This window comes from Fonsecaea multimorphosa (genome assembly GCF_000836435.1).
Source record: "Fonsecaea multimorphosa CBS 102226 unplaced genomic scaffold supercont1.16, whole genome shotgun sequence".
Taxonomy (NCBI): domain Eukaryota; kingdom Fungi; phylum Ascomycota; class Eurotiomycetes; order Chaetothyriales; family Herpotrichiellaceae; genus Fonsecaea; species Fonsecaea multimorphosa.
Window position 1 is genome coordinate 270,140 of NW_015971650.1, and position 24,140 is coordinate 294,279.

Genomic DNA, 24,140 nt, shown 5'->3' on the forward strand with positions numbered 1-24,140 from the left:
AATTTCAAGAAGTCAGCAATCAGACGAGCTGTAACAAGCCCTCACTCTCAATACAACATCGTCCATTTATCCTTCTCGCAATCCCACCCCCGCATTGCGTCTTCATTGCATCCATGTCGCCCGCCATCAGCTGAGGCTGGACTCTCTCTAAGGTTCCGTCGGGTTGGGGTCCAGGAAAGCTTGCATCAGAAACGGTTTGCTCCGCAACCAGCAGAATCTGGGGCAATTCTCCAACACCTCTCAGGTTCAGAATCCTGGCAGAGAGGTGAGAAAGTAAATGCGGTCTGGGCGCACAGCTCAAATGATGATAGTGATGGGGTAGTTTTATTCCACAATGAGTATAGCGTTGGGGTAGATGTCAAAGTCAAAATTGACTCCTTTACCTAGACCCGGACAAGCCTCAAATGACACTAGGATCTGCCGTTGATCTCGGGATCGAAAGACACTCGTCGTCAGGTGCATTGTAAGTGATACCCTCTCACCACTTTGGCAAGCTGATCGCCACGAGAAACAAAACACCTAGTGCCGGGCCCAGTCTGCATTCAGACTCAAATACACAAGACACGACATCCCCTGGACAGCTCCTTCTTTTGGGGAGCGACGCCAATGGATTCGTCTCCAACATCGACCCGAATAACAGGCCCAAGCACAAGTGAAGTCAGCAAGATCCAGCTCTACATCGAGATCGTGCTTGTCAGTGGTGAGTGTGTGGGGGCATTCGGCGCGAGGCCATGCTGATATTGTGCCAGGCTTTACCGTGAAGAAGCAGTTTGAGCTGCCCCAGCACGCCGTAGAGCGATGCATCATTCACGGCCGAGGACCACAATACTCGATCGAGTTGACCCACAGATGTGTGGCACGCTCGGCTCTTTACGATGAGCTCGTAGTTCTCCTACCATATCTAGTACGCAAGGGAGAGTCGTGCTGGTTCCACACCCTGAATAAAGAAAGCAACACGACGTCCAACTGTCTCTTCGATGGCGTCAAGTTAAAAATGAACGTTCAGGAGAGTCAATGCCTGTCGGATTTTGGCATCTGTTTTCCCCGTGCCGCATTTGTGGAAGAACGCGAGAAATTTGGGTCCCACCACGGTTCGATGCCCTTCGAGTACCCCACGATCCGGACCGAGGGTGCCTGGGTACATCGGCACCCATCGGACTCGGAACGGCTCCTCGTCAATCGCGAGGGCTACGAGGTCATGTACTTCTGCCAACCGCCACAGTTTCAGCAAGAGGTCACCATTACCAAGCTTCGCAACGTCATCTGTAGTTCTCTAAGCATCAATGACCCAAGAAGGGTGATCTTGAATGCAGGGCCATTCTACTGGGACGTCGACTTTCAAGAAAACGGAAAGGACGTGCAACACACTTATTTTCTTGACGACATAGTCGTCGATGGCCGTCATATGAGAACTGTACGAGGATCAGCACTTATCTATGTATTGGAGAGAAGTCTGATAAACGTCGATCCGTCTTGAAAACCACTTCCATTTTCCCTAGGTAGAGAGATCGGTGCCCCCAAACACCGCATGTGCACCTTTCCACACAAGGAATACTATTCCAGCACAGTTGTCAGGAAATGTGGACAAGGACACTCTTGACAGTGCTGAGACTATCTTGTAAGAAGCTTTGTAGTTGCTGAAGGCCGAGACCGGTGTAGGCTTGGATGGAACTTCGTCTCTTGCCCAGATAGCACAAGAGCGACAGGATGACAACTGTCTTAAGCACCATTTTGATAACCTCCTTTTGAATGCTCGTGCCGTGGACAGTTTTTGTGCCTCCCACCTGACGGAAATGGTGGAAATTAGGATAAAATGTCTTTTTCCAGTACGTTCTGTTAGGGATTGCAAGTCAGTTTAGGTTATGTAAATGCCCGCGGGACAGAGGGGTCAATAATGTTCACAGCAATAACTCGATCGGACGTACGTGGTAGTTCCTGGAAAGTTGGTGGGAATTAAACCGTCCTTAGTCTTGAACCACGAATTGCAAAGGCTGCTGGTCCAAACACGACCCTTCATCCTATCTCGAATCCATTGATTGTACTCATCATGTGCTCCTTTGGTGACCTCAAAGGATTTGACATGATTGTCCAGCTGAGATTTCAGAACTTGTGCAATATACTGGGCTTGGATTTCTCTGGAAGCAAACTCATATCAGGTACTTGCTTCGGCCGGTGTGTTCTTACTTACATGATAGTGGTCACTGAATAATGACCCGACAGGGTGTTTGGCCCAGTTGTCATGACTAGAATGAAGTCAGCTCTGGAGAACGGTAGCAAAACGTCGACCAGTACTCACAGAAGTTGGGAAAATCTGGATACATCATCCCTTTGTAGGCGGATGGCGCACCTCGCTTTTCCCATAGACTGTGAATCTCCTTTCCTCCACGTGAATAGATTTTCGAAGATTGGAAGGGCATTGTTGCTGTGATCAAAGGTTAGGTTTCTGCTTTTGCACCGGCAATACCACTCCTAGCTCACCGGTGAAGCCTGTCGCCCAGATAATCACATCGAAGTCTCTCTTTGAACCATCCTGGCCAATTATGCCATTCTCATGTAGCCCACTGACTCGAGTGAAAGCCAAGTCAACATTGTCCGCGTGCAGGCCGGCAAAATAGTTGGAGTCGAAGACGAGCCGCTTGCAGCCAAGCTGAACGGGTGTGTAAGCATTAAATTTGTTATAGGTGACATTTCATGCACAAAACTTGTACATACCGGATACTTTGGAGTGAGATTTTCATGATATTTCGCTGGAGCTGTGGCTTTCATATACTGTAGAAGAAATCCTTCGACCGTGGATCTCACTTTTGCCGGCCCGTCTCCAGCCTTCAGCTTGTACGCCTCTTTCTCCCAGGCGTATGCGAGACTGAGGCGATACAAGTACTCTAAACCAGGAACATGTCTGAAGAAGAATCTTGCAGAATCACTGTAGAGCGGGTTGTCCCTAGGAACATACCACTGAGGGGACGAAACGTATTGAGTCAGTTGTTTCGTCCTCCGCGCGATCTGAAACCCCATAAAGTCAATGATTGGCACTAAACCTGTGATCTGAGACTTACGATGGGCATGAATTGCGTCGCTGAACACCCATTGCCAACGACTGCCACCCGCTTGTTCTCTGTGGGGAATCACGTTAAATCATCTTTTGCCATATCGGGCTATGCGAGATATACCAAGTGATATGTCGGACCTCCATTGCTGCGAGTGAAATTGTTCACCTTGGTATGTTTCCACATTGACGTTGGCAGGGAGTTTGGGCTGAGATAAAGGTCCAGTGCACATAATCAGGACATTGTGCTTAACGCTGTATACAGCATTTTCGGGATCCCGTGCAAGGACATTTCGAAGCTTGAGCTCCCACACACTCTCCGCATCGATCCATCGTGCTGCGCGAATTTAGATCTTGAATAGAGCCTCTTTAGATTGCGAGCTTACCTTCCAACAGCTCTGTGCCAAACTGAATGTGGCGCACAAAGCCGTGGTCTTTTGCAGTTTTGTTGAGATCTGGCGTTTGTAGTTAGGACATCAGCTGGTCCTGACCCATTATTTTATACTCATACATTCTTGGATTTCAGGTTGGAGCGGAAGGTATTCGGTCCAGTCGGCCTGTCGCGCCCAACTCAACTGGTACAGGTGAATCGGCACATCGCAGGCTTGATAGCCAATTAACGTCAACTCCCAAAGTTGAGTACTGAAAGCTTACCGCAGCCAGGATACTGTTGGAGGGAAATAATGTGATCAGACCATCTGATATACCAAAAAGTTCGCGATTCATACCGTGTTGTCCTTCCAGGTCCCGGCTCCCCCGTTGGTAAATTCAGACTTCTCGTAAATCACAAATGATTGCAGCCCGAGATATTTGCGGATGTAGTGTGCCACAGACAGGCCTGAAAAGCTAAGTGTTAGAACGCTGAGTTAGTGGGCCATTTTCATCGCAGTGTGGCTGAGAGCTTACCCTGCACCGATGATGGCGACCTTGAGTTCGCCTGTATGCCCTCGATCATCCATGGCTATCGCAGTCTTTACTGTGCACGATCAATACTGCATATCTCCGGCGATTCAAGGAGAAAAATAAATAAAAACAAAACTTGAATGCCTTTTTGATAACTCATCGCAAACGCGTCACACAGCCCTCCAGGGGCTTGGGACGCGCTCATCGGAAAGCTTTACTGGCTTGTGAGGCGGCACTTCTGAATTACCCCAAGTTCCAATATCATGACCCCAAACCAGCTGGATCCTTAGAAAAGAGCTTCTGGGCGCCCCAGTCTCCCGGATCCGGAGTCAAAGCCCTGATGTCCTCAAAAATGTTCCGTATTTTTGTCGTGCCAGTGGAAGTCACGCCACACGCTGTCGGATTAGGGAAATTGTTTGATAAAGGTCAGCTGGCGGCTTCTCCGTAGTATTCACTACGTCACCGATCCCAGCCCCAGCAGGTTCAGGCTGCAAATATGCAAGTACTTGTTCAGAAGACTGTCTCCGCTATCTGCTTTCAGCTACGGAGGCCCTGTCTGCAAATTCATGCCTCCATCTACAGGTATGGAAATGCCGGTAATGTAGGCAGCTCTTGGGCTCGATAACCAGACAATCGCATTCGCAATGTCCTCTGGCACCGCATTTCTTCGGAGAGGAGTCATTGAAGCGAACAGGTCCAAATGATTCGCCGGCATCGCATTTACGACCATGGGTGTCAAAGTGTTGCCAGGTGCCACGGCATTGATTCTGATATTCTGCGGGCCATAATCCAGGGCATCCGTCTTTGTCAGGCCCAAAATGCCGCCCTTTGTGGCCGAGTAAGCAGCCAGCCCATTGATTGAAATAGTGGCACACAAGCTCGTGACATTTACGATACTTCCTCTGTAGCCAAACTGCGGCAGCGGCTCTTGCTTGAGCATCTGTCGAATCTCTGCCCGTTCACAGAAGAAGACCTGGTAGAAGCAATTAGTCACAACTAGCCAATATTTCCAGAGTCTCAAACAACAAACCCCTTTTTGATTGACCGCGTAAGACTTTTCATATTCCGATTCCGATAAGTCATGAATGGGAGCTGCCTTGTGAGCATATCCCGCCACATTGGCGGCGAAATCCACCCTTCCAAATGTTTGGACTCCTTTAGAGAAGAACTGCTCGACGACCTCCTCATCTGCGACATCCAGTAGACTGATCTCCACCTTGACTTCCTTATAAGAATCCAATATGAGCTTCCGAGTCTCTTCTAACCCAGCAACCGAGAGGTCTCCTAGGAGCAAGTTGGAGCATCCGTCGCGGGCGTAAGCGATTGCAGTGGCCCGGCCGATCCCTGAAACTGGCCTTAGCAAGGGCTTGTGATCGAAAAGATTGTGTCTCGATTAGACTGACCTGACGCCGCTCCTGTGACAACTGCTGTGCCACCTGAAAGAAGATCTGCCATGATGCCCTGAGGACAGATTTACAGAAGGAATTTTAATCAGGCTAGGTAGATGCGTATTTGCATGACAGCGACTGCCATGTCGAAGGTGCATTTTACAAAAGCGACATTGGGGTACGCCTTGGAATAACTTCATCCTCACCATCAATAGTTCCACCATGGTTCATGTGAAGTTTTGACCCCACAACTGTTTGGGGTTCCACTACCTGCAATATCCGATCCATAAACCACTGGTATGTGACAGAGTAACAAGATTGTAGTCAACAATCTTGGTGGAAATCTCTATCGACGTGTTCCATCCCACTTTGATCACTGTATATGTTGACGCCCGAATTCTGCGGTCGGTGTCTTTACCAATGGATCCTCTCTTGGAAGCTGGAGTTGCCCTTGTGACAGGTGCGGGTTCCGGTGAGACTTGTCCATCTGCCTCGAAGGCATGCGTACGAATTCCCCGCTAACAAGGACTGGTTGTTTGCGTCAAAATACAGGCATGGGTCGAGAAATTACTCTTACATTCGTCAAAAACGGGTGCAGAAAGCTACTTCTAGTCGACATATCTGTGAAGGGACTTGAAAAAACCGCAGAACTGGTCAAGGATCTGAATCCTCAAGCGAAGACCAAGTTGCAGGTCACGGACGTCTCGAGCTCTCAAGATGTACAAAATATGGTAGCAGCATGCGTCGAAACATTCGGAAGAATTGACTTTGCCTGTAATAATGCTGGTCTGGGGTTAGGAGGTGTGAAGACGGCCGAAATGACTTCAGACTTCTTCGATAAACTGTGTAATGTAAACGAAAAGGGAGTAAGTATACCCAGCTCTGGAAATCTTCAGCTGACCGGGGGATGCCACCCAGGTTTATTTGTGCGAAAAATATGAGATCAGTCAGATGATCAAGCAAACGCCGCTCGTTGAGGCGGGCGACAATCGTCATGTTCGTGGCAGCATCGTGAACACGGCCTCATTGTGTGGCACGGCTGCGCTGCCGGAACTGAGCGCGTACAATGCCTCGAAGCATGCCGTCGTCGTCATGTCTAGGGTGGATGCTCGTCAATATGCACCTCAACTCATTCGCGTTAACACGGTCAGCCCCGGGTTTGTCATGACCCCAATGATGACTTCAGCTGGACTCAGTGAGGAATACTTGAGCTCAATCAAGGCGCAGAGTCCCATGGGCCGGCTTACTGAGGCAGTTGAGGTGGCGGAGGCAGTGGTCTGGCTATCTTCAGGTCGAGCATCAGGGCTGACGGGAATCAACATGCAGGTAGACGCTGGGGCCAGTCTGTTCCATGTCGTCTAATACTCAGACAGTATTGTATGCACACATTCAGGCGTTAGACAGAGCATTTCAACCCTTATTTCATATGTGATTTATCCAATAAGTCCGTATCCATTTTGAGACTCGCTTCGCTTCAGGACTGGTAAATAAACTGAAAGTAGGTTTTCTCCATGAGACATTTGTGTCGCCCTAAGAAGCATGTATACAACTATTTGCAACAAAGGCAAGAACCTAGCTGGTGCAGAGCATTCAATGGATATGAAATTGGATCGATTGCACAATAGACGGTCTACAAGACTTCTCAATGACAACCTTGTCTATCTTTTGAAATACCTGCGCAAACAACTTTATCGAAACGGAAAGCCCATAAGTTGAATCGTAGATGCTCCAGTTTGCTCTCACAGAGCATCTCTGAGATCTCCCAGGATGCTCCTAGACACTGTCTATGTACCAAGTGATGTCTCGGCCGTCTATTTCTCTTTGGCTAAAACCGTTTCCAAAGTACGAGAATCTGTTCTTACTAAGATACTCCCACTCGTAGTCCTATGTTATCTTGTTATTTGCCATTATTTAGAAACAGCAGAAGAGAGAACTTACCTCATACCTGGGCTCTGCGAGAGCCTCGAAAAAGTGTAATCGACTGCCGGGCCACATCATGATTGGTCCGTCGACTGTGCCTCCTTTGAACCAGGACCGACACGGGGAGCTCCACGCGGTACGTAGGAGGAACAACTCTCGGTGTTGCTTAAAGTCTTCGACTGCCGCTTGTTTAGGGTAGAATGCTTTGATATTCTCGCGCTGAAGTTTTGTGATGAATTTTTCCAGGTACCTGGTGATGATTTCGATAACAGGCAAGATCGACCCATGACCGTATGGTCCAAAAGGGCCGTTGATCACTATAGTTCGATAATCAGCTCTGGTCTCTTATACATTTTTTTTTTGACTCACTGAAATAATTAGGGAATTGTGGGACAGTGGCGCTGAGATAGGTATTAGGTTGCTTTGCCCAAGCTTGTGCTAAGTCAAGCCCGTTCTTGCCGACAACTGGATAATTAGGCTTGAAGCTCACGTCGAATCCTGTGGCACAGACGAGAACATCAAAGTCATGGTGTTGACCGTCGCGCGTGATGAGGCCTGTCGAAGTGATCTCCTGAATGCCTTCGAAATTGACGATACATTTGTTCTCGTCAGTGATGCATTCCAGGTAGCCATTTCCGGGAGTTGGTCTTCGACAACCGACGGCGTAATTTGTCGGCATCATTTTGGCGATTAGATCACTCCTGCCGTTGAGCTTCCTCGACATCTCCATTCTTGCAAAATCGAGTGCTTCTTTCTGCTCCGGCGTTCCATTGATAATGAACTTGAACCTCTGGTTCAATTCTTCCTCGACAAGCTTTCGATATTTGAGATATTCGGCGGGATCCTCGCGGAATAGCTTTTTTTGTTCTTCGGTATAATTGAAATTGGCCCCGTCCTCGCCAGCATACTTTTGTGCAAAGCCAGCAGTGATCCAAGTTGACGATCTCATGAAAGATTTGATCTTTTTCACTTTTGGGAAGATCGCCGGTATGATCTGAACAGCACTACTGCCGTTTCCAATGATTCCGACAACCTTGTCCTCCAAATCGATGCCCTCATCCCAATTCGCACTGTGAACCTTTGTTTTGAACTTTTCGACACCAGGAACCTGGGGCCACTTCCAGTTATTCAAGACTCCGGTTGCGTTGATTAAGATGTCTCCTTCATCCTCGAAGGTGGTCGTGGGGTCGTTAGCCGATTCGACCCTGATGCGCCATTTGCCTCTTTCCTCGTCCCACCATGCTCCAGAGACCTTATGGTTCAATTTGACATAGCCCTCGAGATTATGGGCGGCGACAATTTCTTTGAAGTAACCCAGGATTTCTTGGGAAGTTGCATAATATGAGGTCCAATCTGGCTTCGGGTGCCATGAAAATTGGTAATTTACTGCTGGAATGTCGCATGCACAACCAGGATACCGATTCTCATACCAAGTGCCTCCAACCTCTGGATTTTTCTCATAGCATTGGACGACAACATTGTTCTGCTTATTCTGTCCCAGAACATGTGCAATGTTGATGGCTGCAGCACCAAATCCAATGATGAGAATCTTCACGGGCCGCAATTGACCCAGATAGCTGTCAGGAATTTCGTATCCTGTCGCATCCTGCTTCGGTACCTCTTTCGCATAGGTATTCACTGTCTCCAGCACGTCCTGTGTGTTGACGTCCCCGTTGGACGTTGTTTCTCCCATTGTGTGAAAGGTGAAGATTAGAATCTCTTATTGGAAATTCTACTGTTAGGACAATACAGGGCATTACCGTTTCAAGTCTTGGTCAATATCTACTGAAAGCCACGCTTTTTATGACCAAATTGAATCTACGGCCGGGCGACAATTGTCGCACTCTCGGCTGTGTACTTACCGACACGCAGCAGTGGTAGAGATTGGGGTAGCCAAAATTGACAAATGATCAAATGGCATTGGCTCTGCGGCGTGTGAGCAACCCCAAAACTAAGGTTCATGTTTACGTCTACTATGGGACGAATTATCGGGCCTGGATTCCCAGAGCGGGTAGATCTGTATTCAATACGTGAGATATCATTCAATGATACCACTAGTATCCTTGTGCTTTTAGCAGGTCTCCTGAGAACGTGGCGCATTCATTCTCGTGCCCCAACAAGAGTTGCAGTCTGACACAATGGTAATTCGGACGTTTCCGGCCCTAGAATGTCGCCGCTGGACTAAGTGGTGAGCTTGGTATAGTCCATGTTACCGATGCGATTTTCGCTCGTGTCGCGCTTGGCGGCTTCGTCAAGAGGAAGGCGGTGATCATCGTAGTCAACCACTTCACCGCTGAGGCTTGAATCAGCACTGACAACAGTCCTCGCAAAGGCGTTGCCTGCCACGCGAGGTGTAATCATTGGAATTTTTGCGACAAAACTATTGTAATGAGCCACATCCTCGGCAGTTTGGCCAACGTCTGTAGTCTCGTCAATCATGTATCGAAGAATGTGGAGAGTAGCTTACGCTGGCCTTTCATCAAATCTCGAACCATCTTCGTGTCACAGAGCCCAGGTGACACACCCACTGTGATGATCGAGGGCTCCTCAAGCTTGAGCTGGCTGACAGAAAAGGCGACGGCTGTCTTGGACATGCTGTAAAAGCCCCACCCGGAAAATAGAGCGCCATGCCCAGCTCCTGAAGTGGCGAGGACGATACGGCCCTTCGTCTTTCGGACCTCCGGAATCGCAGCACGATACTAATCGAAACCTATCATTAGATTTGAAGAGACTGATATGTCAACTTTCTTACAATATGGAGGTGTGAGAAGACATTGATGCGGAAGGCCTTTTCCCACTCTGATACGTTGGCGTTTTCCATCCGAAGACATGGGCCGAAGACCCCTGCGATCAAACAGATTCCATCAAGCTTGCCGAAACTTTTCAGAGCTGTAGTCACTAGCATTGTGGCTGTACTAGACTAGAGAGAGAAAGATTCATTAGCAGACAATCTTTGTCCATGAATGCGGGCTTACAGTGGCTCATTCGACATACCTCGACTATATCAGCCGCCTGGATCTCCAAAGACTGAGAAAACTCATTCTTCAGGTCCTTCAACCGGTCGACATTTAAGTCGGTTGCCACCACTTTGGCGTTCAGGTCCTGAAGCAGAATTCGAACAGTCTCATAACCAATTCCTCCGGCGGCACCAGTAACAATGATGACTGGACACGAACCCATGTTCGCACCTGGATTCATTTGTCGTCTATTCGAATCGGACCTAGAGCTGAGACAACAGCAGGGCAACGAACGAGCGGACGGATTGAAATTTCTCAGACAGATGTGCACACAGTGAACATCAGTAGTCCAAGGTAGTTTTATCCACGCCAGAAAGGTAACAATGCATTCAGACAACCTACGGAACAAATGACAGAGCTGGTCCTCAGCAACCGTTCCCCAGAGCTAGTCACCAGCGCCCGTTCACAAGATCTAGTCGTGTGTGCACTGTTCCCACCCTCTGAGCTCCACTCTTAACGCAGGCAGCGAGACGAATTGCACCTCAGCCAAATGTCACGAAGTGGAGCCCAAGATGGATTTGGGGTAGTTTAGAGCTGGCCCTGAACCCCGCCCTGGAGTGGGCTGCTAAATTAAATTGTCATTGTAAGGAGCCGGAGCGACGCTGCTCATGTTGACGTAGCCTTGCATGAGCATGTCCTTGTCCTCCCCTAATCGTTGGATCCATGTCTTCATGTCTTTCAGGAAGCAATCCACGTTTTCTGGCACGGAGAGATCGATCGGGTTCTCGTCGCATCCGACCTGCCCAATTTGTGTTCCCGCAGCAACGTTGGTAAGCATGAAATTTTGATGATCAAGCCTCTGGGCGATGGCTGAGTTAATCCTACCATCAAGCAGATGGCGTCCAAAGGAGAACTCTTGACACGCTGCTCTTGCGATGCCGATTCCATCAGTGGCTTTTAGAGCGTTGATCATTGCGGGGGCTGTTTGAAATCCTCCCGTAACGTACGATTTTGTGCGCGTGAGAACGGGTGTAATCATTTCCGCAAATTCCAGGAAGAAGGCTTCGCGCAGCCGACTTGACTCTCGTTGATGTTCCCAGGCCAGTCGTTGATAAGTGCCACCGCTGAGTTCCACAAAGTCAATTTGTGCTTGGTCCTGCAATATTGTACACAGCTCACGAGCCTCTTCAGGGGTTAGGCCTCCTTCTTGGAATTCGACGCTGTTCAACTTGATGCTGATGATGAAGGATGAAGGAACTTTTTGTCTAATTCCTTGCACGATTTCGAGGATCAGACGACATCGGTTGAGAAGAGATCCACCGTATTGATCTGTCCTATTGTTCGTGGTCTTGGACAAGAAGGCGGCGAGAAGGTAGCCATGTGCCGCGTGAAGTTGCACACCGTCAAACCCGGCCTCATAAAGGTATTCCGACGACCAAACGAACTGATGAGTAATTTTCGCTATCTCTGCAAGCGAAGCAGCGTGGGGCCGTCCAAAGGACATCCCAAGGGTATTCTCCAAAGGTATATCGCTTGGAGAGACCGGGTTTGGCTGTAGTTCCAGTTTGGTCTGGCGGCCAGGATGGTTGAGTTGTCCCACGAACAACGATCCTTCTCTTTTGGCAACATTTGCCAGCTCGGAAAATCCATCAAATCTCCGGTCTCCCACCTTGGTGACAGCGCCAAGTGGAATGATCATGTTGCCGGGTGCCTCAAGGTGGTCATCGGCAACCATAATATTTCCACTGACTATAACACCATAGCCTCCTTGACCCCATCGACGATAGACATTTATGAGCTTCTCCTCTGGTATTCCGACGAATGTTGGTTCATTTCGAGACCAGCTGGCCAGTCGCTCAGTTGTGGCAGCCTTCAAAAGGCGGTTTCTTGCCACCCGGCCAGAAAATTCGAATTTTAAAGGCTGCTTCAAAGGTGCGGGATCAACAGCCTCGCTAGGATAGCGGTCTGGAGACATTTTTAAACATAACCCGAGCGGTAGCTGTAGGTGGTAATGTGACAACAGATCGTACTCTCCTCAAAGCACTTGCAAGAAACTGCGAAATCGACAGAAGAAATTCACTTCCGAATGAATCGAAGGACAAGCTCTGTCCAGGAGGTAAAAGGTGTTTTGATTCAGACATTCCGCGACAGAAATCCTCCAGAATCTTCTTTCAGATCCAATGTCATTTCTCTCCAGCTGAGCTGCTACACGAAACCAGCACATTAACTCGAGAGGGGTTTCAAATGACCCAAAAACGCCAACCCGCGTTTACTGGGGTACGATTTAATATGTACCCCAACAGTGGGACCTGCAGAAACCATGGAGGCGAAAGCTTAGATAACTTCAATCATTTGACCAATGTGCTCGCTTCGAGACTCGAAGCGAACATAGAAGACTCAAAGCACTCAGAGTCAAGACCAATCTAGACTCACAACTCGAACCTGCATCCATTTGATGACTCAATCCAGAAGTACCCCAAAATCCCCGCAATCTGCCCCAGTATCGCTTGTGGGCCATAAGGCTGGCCCTCAGAGATGGAAACCAGAGTGTAAGACCCTTTGGCCAACTGAGTGGCACGGTTGTGTTGTAGACAACACCAAAATAGACTATTAAGTATGGCAGAGCCTGACCTGCCCATCATATAAGATCGGCTATCCTTCAGAATATTGGATGGGGTACCCTCCTTCTCTGCACATCTTCTGCTTTTGACGGTAGTTCTCCAGGGACCGCAGTCGAAAATTGATTTCAACATTCATCAAAATGGGCAAACTTACTACTTATAACATTTTGGTAAGAGTCATCCTTCTCTGACAGTATCGTACTGTTGAAGACTGTACTCATCCCTGGAAGGTCGCTTTAGCAGTAGCTTTGGGCAGCCTTACCTATGGCTATTCCATATCAATCCTTGGGAACACACTTGGAAAACCAATCTTTTATGTTTACATGAAGCTGGATACCACAGGCCCAGGAGCGGGTCATGCTACAGCCATCATTGCCTGGTGGAACTGCATACTCTATGCTGGTGGTTTCTTCGGTTGTGCTTCAACCTTTTGGTTTGCTACACGATCAGGACGTCGCATGCCGATTGCCGTCGGAGCCGCATTTGCGGCCCTCGGCTCTGCGCTGCAGGCTGGAAGCGTCAACCCAGAGATGATGATTGTTGCCCGTGCCATCTTGGGAATCGGCGTCGGCTTTTTGTTGTCGGGTGTACCATTGTATCAGGCGGAAATCGCTCCACCGTCCAGCCGTGGTCTCGTCGTTGGTCTCCACGGTAAGTTGTCCACCCAGATGGGACGATTCAAACTGACCTCCAGCTTCACTGATTGGTTACGGAACAGCAGTTGCCTCCTGGATCGGAGTAGCATTCTTTCACGTCGACGGTCAGGTAGGGTTTCCTGCACGTACGTCCATTTTAGGTCATACTGACTGTGTGAACAGACTGGATGGCGAGTCCCGTTGGCTCTTCAGACCGTATTTCCTCTCACTTTGTTCCTTCTGGTGTGGTTTCTGCCGGAGAGTCCACGGTGGCGTGAGTGTTATATGTGTGCCTTAAACGTGATAACAAAGCTTACACGGTGTACAGTCTACATGAATGGCCGTGGTGAAGAAGCTGAGAAGGTCCTCATCAGACTCCACCGAAATCAAAAAGACCCAAACAACGAATTCGCACGGAAAGAGATGTACATCATCAAGGCGCAAATTGACCATGAATTGAGCCATCGTTTAACCCTGGCTGTGGCCCTCAAAACTCCGTCGATGCGAAAGCGTTTTATTCTCGGGTGGGCTACCATGTCTTGCACCCAAGCGAGCGGCCTAATAGTGGTTTTGAGTAAGTGAAAGAGATTTGAGACTTGTGGATTCAGTACTAACAGCAGTAAAGCCTATCAAGCCGTCATTTATGGATCACTGGGCTTCTCACCATTCATGATAGGGATTCTAGCCTCGATCTGGTGCATTTGCAACGGAACCGGAAATTTTATTGGAGGCACTGGAGTCGATTACTTTGGCCGTGTGCGACTGATAAGTAAGTGGATGAAGCCTGATAGACCGACCGAGTGAAAGAGCCGGTGAGATTGACCACAACTCTAGTCTGCGGTTTAGCTTCTTGCATGGTCACACTTGTCCTCTTGTGTGTACTCACAAAGAAATATGCCGGTACAACAAACCGTGGCGGAAACATTGCTGCCGCTGTGCTTACGTTCCTCCTCATCATATTGTAAGTCTCTCCAACGAACCAGATTCAGGATCCTGACGCTAGACACCAGTTATACCGTCGGTGTAGAGGCCGCGGCTTTTGTATACACATCAGAGCTTTTCCCAGGCGAATGGAGAGCATTAGGCGTCTCCACGTCCATCACTGCGGTTTTCTTCTGGGGCTGCATCTTCACAGCTGTGGCTTCGCCGGCATTCGCCAATATTGGGCCACTCTATTACATTGTATTCATCTCCTGCTCTACCCTGATGATTTTCGTCGCCGGCTTTTTCTTCCCAGAGGTAAACGAGCCCTTTCTCGTCGGAAACTCTACCCTGTCACTGACAATAGTACAGACGAAAGGCTTCACTCTTGAGCAGATTGCAGCAGTGTTTGGAGATGACGTCGTGGACATGCAGGGCCGCGTTGAGCACGGTCAAGACTTCGTGAAGGAACATGAGGATCTTGAGCACGTTGAGCTCGGGCAAATCTCCTCTGAGACCGTGACAAACATCGAAAAGAGCCAAAGTGTCTGAGTTCAGAACGAAAACCGGTGATGGCGTAAGACCCATGACGGAAGCTACGGGTGACTGCTTGCTGAAACAAGCACATTAGCTCCAAAAATAACTCCTTGCTACACCTTGTTATACTATTGCCTCGTACCAGGCAAGGCTGGTATAGCTCCCTTTCCCCTTCGAAATCCATACTCGGTATTTAGCTCTTGATTTATCAAAGTAAATATTTTTAAGGATAGCGTCTTCCCCTAATTTTGAAGGTTACGAGGCCTGAAGCGTAGTTGTTATCATAATAAATATAGTAGAACTAAGGCGGCATGGGAGGGCCGAGACGCCGTAGAAAGACAGAGGAGGTTTTGTATTGCACAGCATATACCACAGAAAATCGCGGTGTTTGCGATGGTTCTCGGAGTCAAATGGCTGCCCGGGCGTTTTTACTTTCTGCCTCAGCAAGAAGCCAAATGGGAAGCCGAACACTATCTACGCTCACGTGCGGAGTGGCACAGAACCGGTGCTCCAGCACCCCAGTACCAGGTCTATCGCTTTTGGTGGGGATATGCGGGGCGATTGCTCAGCGTTCCCCTCGTATCCCCTTCCACCGCTCTACCCCAAGAAGTCTCTGTTTCGTCCTCTTCCCAGGCAAGACTGCCATCCAAGCATATCTGAACACAGTCTTCTCCTACGTCTCATGCAGTTACGACATTACAGATCTCTTCAGCCCCAACGCTAGCCGGTTTAGACCTCCACAGCCCTTTTCGAGGCGGATTATCCTGCTGGGTTGACATCGCAGGTCCAGACGTGGAGGCGCGGAGGCTGATTCTGCAGTTCCGCCCTAAGCATCATCAGTATGCTGACAGCTGGAATTCATTCTACCACTTCCATTTCCACATCGAACCACAAGCGCCGGCCTCGGAGAGTGCACCAATGCTCGATCTGCCATCGGCTTTTCAAACGCTCTGAGCATTTGACTAGACACTTTCGCCGACGTAAGTAAATAGATCACATTGAAATCCCCACTTGCAGGAAGCTTGAGCTGACTGGGCCAAAAGACACACTAGAGAAGCCGTATCAATGTCGAATATGCTTGACTTGTTTTGCTCGGAAAGAGCTGCACGATCGCCATCAGCTGCGACAGCATGGATCTGCTCGCGAGGATATGTCTTTGCCCAACATTGTGGAAGGTAGCAATCGATCTCAATTTGCCAACTCGTTTCCTGCAGACAATGGAAACAGCGCGAGCGACTTCTCGCTGCCTCTGCAATCATCGAATCCGAAGCAGAAATCTGTCGCATCTAGCAGTGAGCCAAATCCTGCTGCCGACCTGACCTCCGTGTTTGAGCCTGTCACACTCGGTAATTTCCAACTTGATGAGCATCACTCGGATCATGACCCTGTGTTCGACAGCACTTCTTCTGGGCCCTTGCAAGCTTGGGAAAGTCATAGTCCCCTCCTCGATTTCAATGGCGTTGGAAACTCAATCCCATCGAGCACTTCAATTCCTGAGTCGGCACTGGAGCAACTTGGCAGGCTATGTGCGGAGACACAGTATTCCATGGGCGAGAATCCGACCCCGTCTTTTCCTCCGCAAGAGGTCCAGGTTGAAGGCCCTTCTCTGGCTGACAGCGACAATCCATTATTATCGCAACAAGTAGCGGTGCCTGATTCTAGCTCCAATTCTCTCAGACCATGGGATTCGGTTGCTCTCTCACCGAGCTTGGACTTTTTCTCAATATCAGGCTTTCCTCCTTGGATTACTTCGGCAGTGCCATCTAGAGCGCCTTCCCCATCATGTGGCTCTCGTCGATCTTCTGATTTAGCTACAAGGAGCATAACCATGAGCGATCAATCTCTGGCACACATTTTCATACCTTCGTCGCCATCAGAGTTGCAAGTTGTTGATCAGATGAGGAATATTCTAATGCAGAGCCTGACTCAGCTAAGAGTATGTTCCAGAATCGCTTCCAGTGGCTTACAGAATGCTGATCAAGCGGATAGACGTCCGACCCTTCTCAATCATCCTTTATACAAAGCTGTCAAATCCCTGACACTGAAACCCTGGATCGATATCAAAAGATGTTCTTCGCCATGCCCAACAAGAATCTCCCCTTTACACACGAAAGTCTTCCGATTCTGGAGAATGCACCCGGTAGAACTTACCGAATCACGCATACTGGCAAAAGTGCTGACAGCCAACGATAGCTTTCAACCTGGCCATCCTTGCAGACGGGGCCATGTACTGTGGAGACTACTCCCCTGGAATCTTGCTTTTCGAGGCTTCCAGACGATTGGCAGAGAACCATGTATGAGAGAACGAACTTCCCGACAGAGGAATTACTGACGATGCAGCAGCTGGAGAAGATAGGCTCGACCAATGTTCCTCTCTGGCTTCTGAACACTTTGCTTGCAAACAGCGTTTTTGGCCTCCCAGGTGGTGACGAAGCTTCTCCAGAGGTGACTATTGGAAGTCTTCAAAGTCTGATATATCTTGCCAGTCGGGTATCAGAGCCAACCTTGCCGATGTCTCCGTTGTTGAGTCAGGAGGATTATCAGTGGAGGGACTTTATTTGCAAAGAATCCAAGAAAAGGTGATAGCGTAATCTATGATGAGCGGTTGGTTCTAACCCTGGAATTAGGTCACTACTATGTGTTCTCGTCATGACCGGCCTCTGGTCTACCGCGTACGGGCCTATCCAGAATTCGGCCGCCCCTTTCTTTGATCAGATCGAACTGCCATGTGCAGAAATCCTCTGGACTTCCACCTCGGCCGAGCAATGGAAAGGGCTTTCACGCACGGCGCGGCCTCCGGAAAAATTGCGGGAGGTCGTCCTTCGGCTCCTTAATGGCTCAAATTATGCTTGCAGCGGCCTCGCGTCGCTCTCGATCGTCGTCAGTCTACTGGTCTACATGGACGAACTACGGATCGGAGCATCGGGAGATCTTTCAGGCTTCCGAGCGCACCTTGTCACGGCGATCAATCGATGGGATGAGAGCCACAGCCAGGACCGTCGAGAGAATAATTCTATCAATTTCATCGCCTTCCCAGCCGCGGCATACCTCAGAGTCTTCCTCGAGGTCAACATCCGAAGCGCGATGGCGGCTTTCTTGAAGCATGACTTTTGTGCAATGCGGGACTTTCTCCGAGACGGTGATCTCAAGAAGGCAGGAGTCGAGGCGCTCTCGGGTTTGGTTCCCTGGGCGTCCTGCCACAAAAATCAAATTTCCATGGTGGCTATTCCGCTCGGTAAGACTGTCCATGCCCTTGTGTTCTCCTCTCTAACCAGAAGTGGTAGCACTCGTGGTCTCGGAATCTGTCCTTGAGATTGCAAATCAGCCATTCCCCTTAACTCATGGAGAGTCATCTCTGCTGAAACATTATGGCGATGCTTTAGCTCTTGAAGATCAGAGCGTCAACCCGGTCAGTATTTGGCAAGCTTTGCGGAACATCATTAGCAACGGACCTGGTAAGTTTCCCTCGACGACTGGCAGAGCTTCTCCATGCGCTAACACCAGCTTCCTCGCCATCAGTGACTTTGGTACTGTTGACCGCCCTGGAAGCCTACGAGGCTGAGCTAGAACACTTACAAGCTCCTCCATCGCCCGATCCGTTGCCTGAGGATGGACATTAAGAGACTTCTAAAGACATGACACAGTCCTTTTAGAAAGCATGGCTTTCCTCCGCGAGGTACCAATCGCTGGCCAAAGTACGATCATTGCTTCGATTAAATAGCTTGAAAGCGCCGAGCATTCTGCCCTTTAATCACGCTTTGCATATCTTTGTATGCCAGTATGCTCTAATGATCTTAGTGGTTGGTTGTATCCCAATTCTAAACTTCTTTCTGGTGTCAAGTTGTCAACGTCCTCAAAACAACTCTCAGAAGAGTGAATTTCTCCTCCTTCTCGTTCCCTCTTCCTTTATTCGAGTCCCTCAAAGTTTGGCTTCCGTGCGTTGCGGCACCGATTGGGGCCCGTCCATGTCGAGGTCCAGATATTTTCGGTAGAGCTCCAAACTCTGCGGGTTCGCAACGGTGCCGCTCACGGCGGTGTTGAACCCACTAACGATTTGCTTGACATTGATCTCACACTTCTTCCCATTCACGGTGTAAGGGATGTCGGCGACTTCAAAGATTCTGCTGGGTACATGTCTTCTTGAATATTGTTTGCGAACGTCCTTTTGGATTCGGTCAATAAGTCCAAGGGAGAGAACATTGCCTGCTTTCATCTTGAGAAAAAGAAGGACCCTCTCGTCGACATCCTGCTTTCGTCGTTGCCCGACACAGATTGCGTCTTCGACCTCATCATACTTCTCTGTGATGGCATATATTTCGGCGGAGCCGAACCGGACGCCGGATGGATTCAAAACGCCGTCACTGATGACAGAAAGATAGTAGTCAGCACGGATTTGAGACTAGGAAGCTCTTGTATCTCGCAGACCTTCTCCCGAGAACCACCAGCCCACCAGTGTCGGGACACATTTGAACAAAATCTCCTTGACACCAAACGTGTACGCCATACCTCGCAAAGTAGGAAGCTCGATATTTCTCAGGTCCATCGACTCCATAGAATGTCAACGGTTGACTGGGGAAAGGTTGAGTGCAGACGAGCTCTCCAGCTTGTCCTGACACCAGAACCGAGGACGCCTCGGCCTTTGAGCTGTCAAAAATGTCAACTGCCATACCCAAGCACCTAGCTTGTAGCTCCCCGGGGTAGACTGGTAGAAGAGGAGTGCCGCCAAGAACTGTGGTCAATATCAGAACAAGTCTCATTGGTGCCGAAGAACTCACAGCAACCAGCTATGTCTGTGCCGCCGCACATTGATGCCAAATGCACTGATGGGGGAAATGCCTTATCGTAAAACCAATGATACATGTCTGCAGACAGAACAGCACCTGTCGACGTGAGAACCCTCAAAGACTTGAGTCGAAATCGTTGACCTGGACTTTCCATTAGCCGTATGGCTCAAGCCGGATATCTTGTTGAGAATCGCAATTGCTCACGGGGAATTATGCCTCTGGCCTTAAGTTCCGTGAGATATCGTGGAGATGTGCCAAACACCGAAACCCTTGTCACCAAGGTCAGTCCGAACTTGCTAACAGGAGAGCACACAAACCCAATTCGATCAGCAAGGTCTATGAGAATGTCTTGTTTTGGATGGAACGGAGAGCCATCGAACAGGAGCATTGCAGACGCATTGGCAAGGTTGAAGAAGTTCAGCATCCACATTACCCATGAGGTCTGTCTGCAAGTCAGCATCGAAACTCGCCAAACTCGCCAAACTTACTGTAGTGTATTGGAAGACGATATCATTCTCCCGAATATCATGCTGCAAGACGGAGTCGACTTTCGTTTTCAGAAGAGCGCCCTAGAAGCATCCGATTATGTGTGAAAAAGAAATTCTTACGACCTGGGAGTTTGCATACCCCAGCAGTATGCACGATGCATTTTGGTTTTCCAGTCTTTCACCATAAATCAGCACTCCTTTAGCAAAGCAGAGCTTGAGGATCACATACTGTGCCAGACGAGTATAAGATGAAAGCCGGGTGCGAGAAGGGAGCCATAGTAAAAGCGAGGGGTCTCCCGGTGCCTCGTTTGATGAAATCATCCCAAGATATTCCTTGGTGAATTCGGTCGAGGTCAAAGCTGATGCCCTCGACATATGGCAATATGACCACGTTTCTGTCGCAGACATAGGCGTTGTCATCGTTTTCTCCAATTTCTTTTGACCAGTGGCTTATCGAATTCTCCAGTGTATGCAGCTTTCCGCCGTATAGGTAAGCGTTATCAGCAAAGATAAGCTTTGGTTTCGTCTGCTTGTAGCGTTCCTCGATGCCCTGGGGCCCCAGGTCGCAGGATGTGGACGACCATATCGCTCCAAGGCTCAATGTTGCGAGGCAGAGAACGATGGAGTTCACAGAATTACTTATGACCGCCGCGACTATGTCGCCTGATCCGACGCCGCTGCCCACCATTGCGTCCCTGGCTTGCTTGACCCTACTGGAAAGTTCACCCCAAGTGATATTGGACACAGCAACACCCGTCTTCATGTCTTCACGAGCAGCATATATTGCAACCGCATTGGTCAAACGATTGCGGAGAATGACCTCGCAGATGTTCAATTTCTCGAATGGAAAGAAGATTGGAGGAGGGAAAAGCGGCGTGCTTTTTGGTATCTAGTGAGTACTTTGTCAGCTACAAAGTTAACCTGGAGAGGAAGAAGAGCGCAGCCACAGCTTACATGGGTATCGATATGATGTTGATCAAGTTCGGTGTTTTGTTCTGGCCTCCGAATTCCGAGAAAGAGGTATGCGTCACCCCAAAAGTCCTGGGACGTAGCCGGGTTTGTAGACCATTGCTGAAGATCCGAGTAAGTTCGTAATCGTAGATTGCGTTTGCGATTGATCCAGAGGATGAATTTAGCCACATTCGTATGCTCAATGCTGCGTGGAATCCATAATGGCGTCTTGGAAATCTCAGCATTCGACATTCTGATCTCCTACCGAGGCAGGACACGACTCGGTATGTAGAGATTATCAACAGTAACACTTGGCGGAATATTGGGTGACTGTGACTCTTCTATAATATGATGGACCGGTCGCGATCTCCTTGAGCGGGCGTGTAAGGATCCCATATCGGCAGGATCCACCTTTCAATGAGAAGAGGCCTGCGTGCTTGGATTGATGTTAGAAGCGCATCTAACTCGCCATCTTGCTACCCCAAACCCCACCCCAAAAGATTACCCACTAAAGGAGTCAATTTTGTTGCCTGCCAAATCAACTATGCTTGGCCAGCCATCCGGTAGCGGCCTCGTGGGGTTAATTCTGCCTGAGGCAAATATAGTGTTCGCTTTCAAATAATGTGAACTCGCCTCACAGGTGAAGGCTGGAACTGAGCTGTTTGTTGGATCTGTATTGAGATTCTTGTACCTAGTTAGCACCACTCGCCATGGTTCATGAATTTCCTGGGAGATTTCAAGGCAAAGTGGTCGCCATTACTGGTGGAGCCTCTGGCGTTGGTGCTGCTCTTACACGTCGTTACGTTGCCGAAGGAGCGAAAGTCCTAATTGCAGATCTGTGCGACGTGGAACGAGGACAGAAGTTTGCCGATGAGTTCCCAAAGAGCACGGTCTTGTTTCACCAATGCGACATTGGTGATCCTGCACAGGCGGCTGGCCTAGTCACAGCAGCCATTAACCAACTCGGAGACTTGGATATTGTTCACAATAACGCATCCGCGTTCGCTTGGGGAGCAATACCAGATATGGATCCTGAGAGCTGGACCAGGGTATTCAAAGTGGGGGTGGACGGCCCATTTCACATCTGTCGGGCGGCGATTTCCCATATGAGGAATCAAGAGGGTAAAAAACAGAGGGGAGCCATCATCAACACACTTTCGACTTCTGGGCTGATTGGCGACAAAGGTCTGGGCGCCTACTGTGCTGCAAAGGCTGCCCTGGCTAATCTGACCCGTGCCATGGGTATTGATCATGCCCCAGAAGGGATTCGAGTCAATGGCGTCGCGCCTGGCTGGATCAATACTCCAATGTCTGCTGCACTGAGTGCAACACCAGCTGTGCATGAGCTTGTCGCCGGCAGCACCCCTATGCATCGGCCCGCTGAGCCAGAAGAAATAGCTGCGGTAGCAATGTTCTTGGCTTCGGAGGATGCGTCCTTTGTGACAGGAGCAGGTATGAAAGTCCACGAACCCCAAGCCACGTGGCGTTCTAACATAGGTGGTCCACCTAGTATGGAATGCAGATGGTGGTCTTCTGGCTTCAAGTCGAATGCCGTCACTGGACCAGGTACATCAGGTGAGTGACAGACTTTACAAACGGCATCAATGCCATTAGTCTAATGTTCTACTCCCAGGCCGGAAATGAAGGGAAATCCCAGCTGTACTAGACGAGCGGTTTCGCTAGGTCGGCAATGAAGGCGATAGATACTCTGAATATTCCGAACCAAAAAAGCCTACCCCCATACAAGTCTCAAACAATCAATGTATATCGTCTGTCAAAAGAACTCATTGTCTGACCTTGGTAGTATATTGGCAGGAAAGGCCAGCTAATTATCTCGAGCGTATCGAATTCAAAATGTAGGAGAGGAAAAGCTCGTCGCATCGATCTTGCATCTTCCGTCCCGTCATGGGCCATCCACAGGAAAACGTGTGCAGCTCGCCCTTGGGGGCAAATACTTCCACATCGTTGCCTGCTGCTCTGCTTCTTGTGATCCACCTCTCACTGTCCGAAGATAAGACCTCTGTTGCCGAGTACATGACCAATTGGGGAGGGAGGCGAGTCAAATCTTGATGCAGAATCGCTGAGATATCGGCTGTACTTGGGGAGGTGTTTTCTGGTCGCAACATGCTATTCATTATCGGAGCACCTGCATCATATTCGAGCATGAAGTCAAATTGCTTAAGCGGAGAGTTGAGCGTTTGAGCCGCTGACATATCGACCCATGGAGACATCAGGACTACCGAAACCGGCAGAGGCGTCTTGCGCTGTTGGTCTCGCAAGTAGAGCAGTGTGAGAAGGATCAGATTTCCACCTGCCGAATCCCCAGCGAAAATAATCTTGGTAGCAGGCACTTTTTGTGACAGGAGCCACTCGTAGGCGCCAATTACAGCGTCTCGTTGGGTAGGCCAGCGTGACTCGGTTGACAAAGCTGTCCTGATATCAGAATAGGATCTTTGGAAGTTGAAGGAAGACTAGGTAGGCCAGTTTTGGGTCTAGTGCTGACTTACGGTATTTGACTGCGAAAAACAGGACCTTCTGACCATCCTTTGCAGCGCGTTGGGACCACCTCTTGTATTCATCTCGGTATTGCAAAGGATGACCCGCAATCATCCCTCCTCCATGTGCGAACAGAACCACGGCGTCTTGCTGGGCAATGTCTCCAGAGCTAACATTTGGAACGAGATACGCACTCCATCCAGGTCCATCAACCTTCGGGATCGAAGTCTTCCTCGGTGCACTGTAGAATATAGTAGGCGAATAGACAAAAGCCGTGCCCAATATCTCTCGAGCGATCGCGTTGCGTAGGGACAATACTCGGCTCGAAAAGGGGTTCAAAATTCTCGAAGCCACCACGTAAACTACCCTGATAAAACTTACGGCCACAATCTTAATGGACGCACAAGGGTATTTGCGAACTTCATGCCAGTTAACGGTCGGCATTTTGGCTTGTTGAGTGTAAAGTAACTCGGATGCCGGCTCCTTTAATTGA

At 49.3% G+C, this 24,140-nt stretch overlaps 12 protein-coding genes across 12 annotated transcripts; 5 read left to right on the plus strand and 7 right to left on the minus strand.

The window, feature by feature from the left end:
- Positions 1-606: 606 nt before the first annotated feature.
- On the plus strand, positions 607-1,477 carry Z520_07746 (uncharacterized protein; the record flags this gene model as incomplete). The annotated part of the gene is made up of 2 exons (XM_016778243.1): positions 607-700; positions 750-1,477. The coding sequence occupies 2 exons, from the start codon at positions 607-609 to the stop codon at positions 1,475-1,477; spliced, it is 822 nt and encodes a 273-aa protein (XP_016630603.1).
- A 94-nt stretch (positions 1,478-1,571) lies between these two features.
- Z520_07747 (uncharacterized protein) lies at positions 1,572-4,005 on the minus strand (the record flags this gene model as incomplete). The annotated part of the gene is made up of 13 exons (XM_016778244.1): positions 1,572-1,833; positions 1,926-2,135; positions 2,189-2,243; positions 2,297-2,422; positions 2,479-2,647; positions 2,713-3,003; positions 3,057-3,115; positions 3,171-3,383; positions 3,433-3,501; positions 3,558-3,650; positions 3,701-3,713; positions 3,775-3,892; positions 3,953-4,005. 13 exons carry the CDS (start codon positions 4,003-4,005, stop codon positions 1,572-1,574), a joined length of 1,731 nt encoding a protein of 576 aa, XP_016630604.1.
- Positions 4,006-4,490: 485 nt separating this feature from the next.
- Positions 4,491-5,404, minus strand: Z520_07748 (uncharacterized protein; the record flags this gene model as incomplete). The annotated part of the gene is made up of 3 exons (XM_016778245.1): positions 4,491-4,922; positions 4,980-5,293; positions 5,353-5,404. The coding sequence occupies 3 exons, from the start codon at positions 5,402-5,404 to the stop codon at positions 4,491-4,493; spliced, it is 798 nt and encodes a 265-aa protein (XP_016630605.1).
- Positions 5,405-5,891: 487 nt separating this feature from the next.
- Positions 5,892-6,699, plus strand: Z520_07749 (uncharacterized protein; the record flags this gene model as incomplete). The annotated part of the gene is made up of 2 exons (XM_016778246.1): positions 5,892-6,203; positions 6,256-6,699. 2 exons carry the CDS (start codon positions 5,892-5,894, stop codon positions 6,697-6,699), a joined length of 756 nt encoding a protein of 251 aa, XP_016630606.1.
- Positions 6,700-7,110: 411 nt separating this feature from the next.
- Positions 7,111-8,950, minus strand: Z520_07750 (uncharacterized protein; the record flags this gene model as incomplete). Its single annotated transcript, XM_016778247.1, has 3 exons — positions 7,111-7,221; positions 7,276-7,574; positions 7,627-8,950. 3 exons carry the CDS (start codon positions 8,948-8,950, stop codon positions 7,111-7,113), a joined length of 1,734 nt encoding a protein of 577 aa, XP_016630607.1.
- A 488-nt stretch (positions 8,951-9,438) lies between these two features.
- Z520_07751 (uncharacterized protein) lies at positions 9,439-10,437 on the minus strand (the record flags this gene model as incomplete). The annotated part of the gene is made up of 4 exons (XM_016778248.1): positions 9,439-9,677; positions 9,725-9,956; positions 10,010-10,177; positions 10,252-10,437. The coding sequence occupies 4 exons, from the start codon at positions 10,435-10,437 to the stop codon at positions 9,439-9,441; spliced, it is 825 nt and encodes a 274-aa protein (XP_016630608.1).
- A 402-nt stretch (positions 10,438-10,839) lies between these two features.
- On the minus strand, positions 10,840-12,189 carry Z520_07752 (uncharacterized protein; the record flags this gene model as incomplete). The annotated part of the gene is made up of 1 exon (XM_016778249.1): positions 10,840-12,189. The coding sequence occupies one exon, from the start codon at positions 12,187-12,189 to the stop codon at positions 10,840-10,842; it is 1,350 nt and encodes a 449-aa protein (XP_016630609.1).
- Positions 12,190-12,975: 786 nt separating this feature from the next.
- Positions 12,976-14,943, plus strand: Z520_07753 (uncharacterized protein; the record flags this gene model as incomplete). The annotated part of the gene is made up of 9 exons (XM_016778250.1): positions 12,976-13,005; positions 13,030-13,486; positions 13,530-13,600; positions 13,654-13,744; positions 13,799-14,044; positions 14,096-14,239; positions 14,305-14,431; positions 14,481-14,709; positions 14,764-14,943. 9 exons carry the CDS (start codon positions 12,976-12,978, stop codon positions 14,941-14,943), a joined length of 1,575 nt encoding a protein of 524 aa, XP_016630610.1.
- Positions 14,944-16,078: 1,135 nt separating this feature from the next.
- Z520_07754 (uncharacterized protein) lies at positions 16,079-18,548 on the plus strand (the record flags this gene model as incomplete). The annotated part of the gene is made up of 7 exons (XM_016778251.1): positions 16,079-16,864; positions 16,918-17,068; positions 17,122-17,222; positions 17,272-17,507; positions 17,556-18,163; positions 18,213-18,383; positions 18,433-18,548. The coding sequence occupies 7 exons, from the start codon at positions 16,079-16,081 to the stop codon at positions 18,546-18,548; spliced, it is 2,169 nt and encodes a 722-aa protein (XP_016630611.1).
- A 299-nt stretch (positions 18,549-18,847) lies between these two features.
- Positions 18,848-21,403, minus strand: Z520_07755 (uncharacterized protein; the record flags this gene model as incomplete). The annotated part of the gene is made up of 9 exons (XM_016778252.1): positions 18,848-19,289; positions 19,354-19,657; positions 19,704-19,853; positions 19,917-19,981; positions 20,030-20,154; positions 20,201-20,281; positions 20,340-20,375; positions 20,430-21,089; positions 21,155-21,403. The coding sequence occupies 9 exons, from the start codon at positions 21,401-21,403 to the stop codon at positions 18,848-18,850; spliced, it is 2,112 nt and encodes a 703-aa protein (XP_016630612.1).
- Positions 21,404-21,861: 458 nt separating this feature from the next.
- Z520_07756 (uncharacterized protein) lies at positions 21,862-22,734 on the plus strand (the record flags this gene model as incomplete). Its single annotated transcript, XM_016778253.1, has 1 exon — positions 21,862-22,734. One exon carries the CDS (start codon positions 21,862-21,864, stop codon positions 22,732-22,734), a length of 873 nt encoding a protein of 290 aa, XP_016630613.1.
- A 246-nt stretch (positions 22,735-22,980) lies between these two features.
- On the minus strand, positions 22,981-24,091 carry Z520_07757 (uncharacterized protein; the record flags this gene model as incomplete). Its single annotated transcript, XM_016778254.1, has 2 exons — positions 22,981-23,579; positions 23,659-24,091. The coding sequence occupies 2 exons, from the start codon at positions 24,089-24,091 to the stop codon at positions 22,981-22,983; spliced, it is 1,032 nt and encodes a 343-aa protein (XP_016630614.1).
- Between the last annotated feature and the right edge of the window lie 49 nt (positions 24,092-24,140).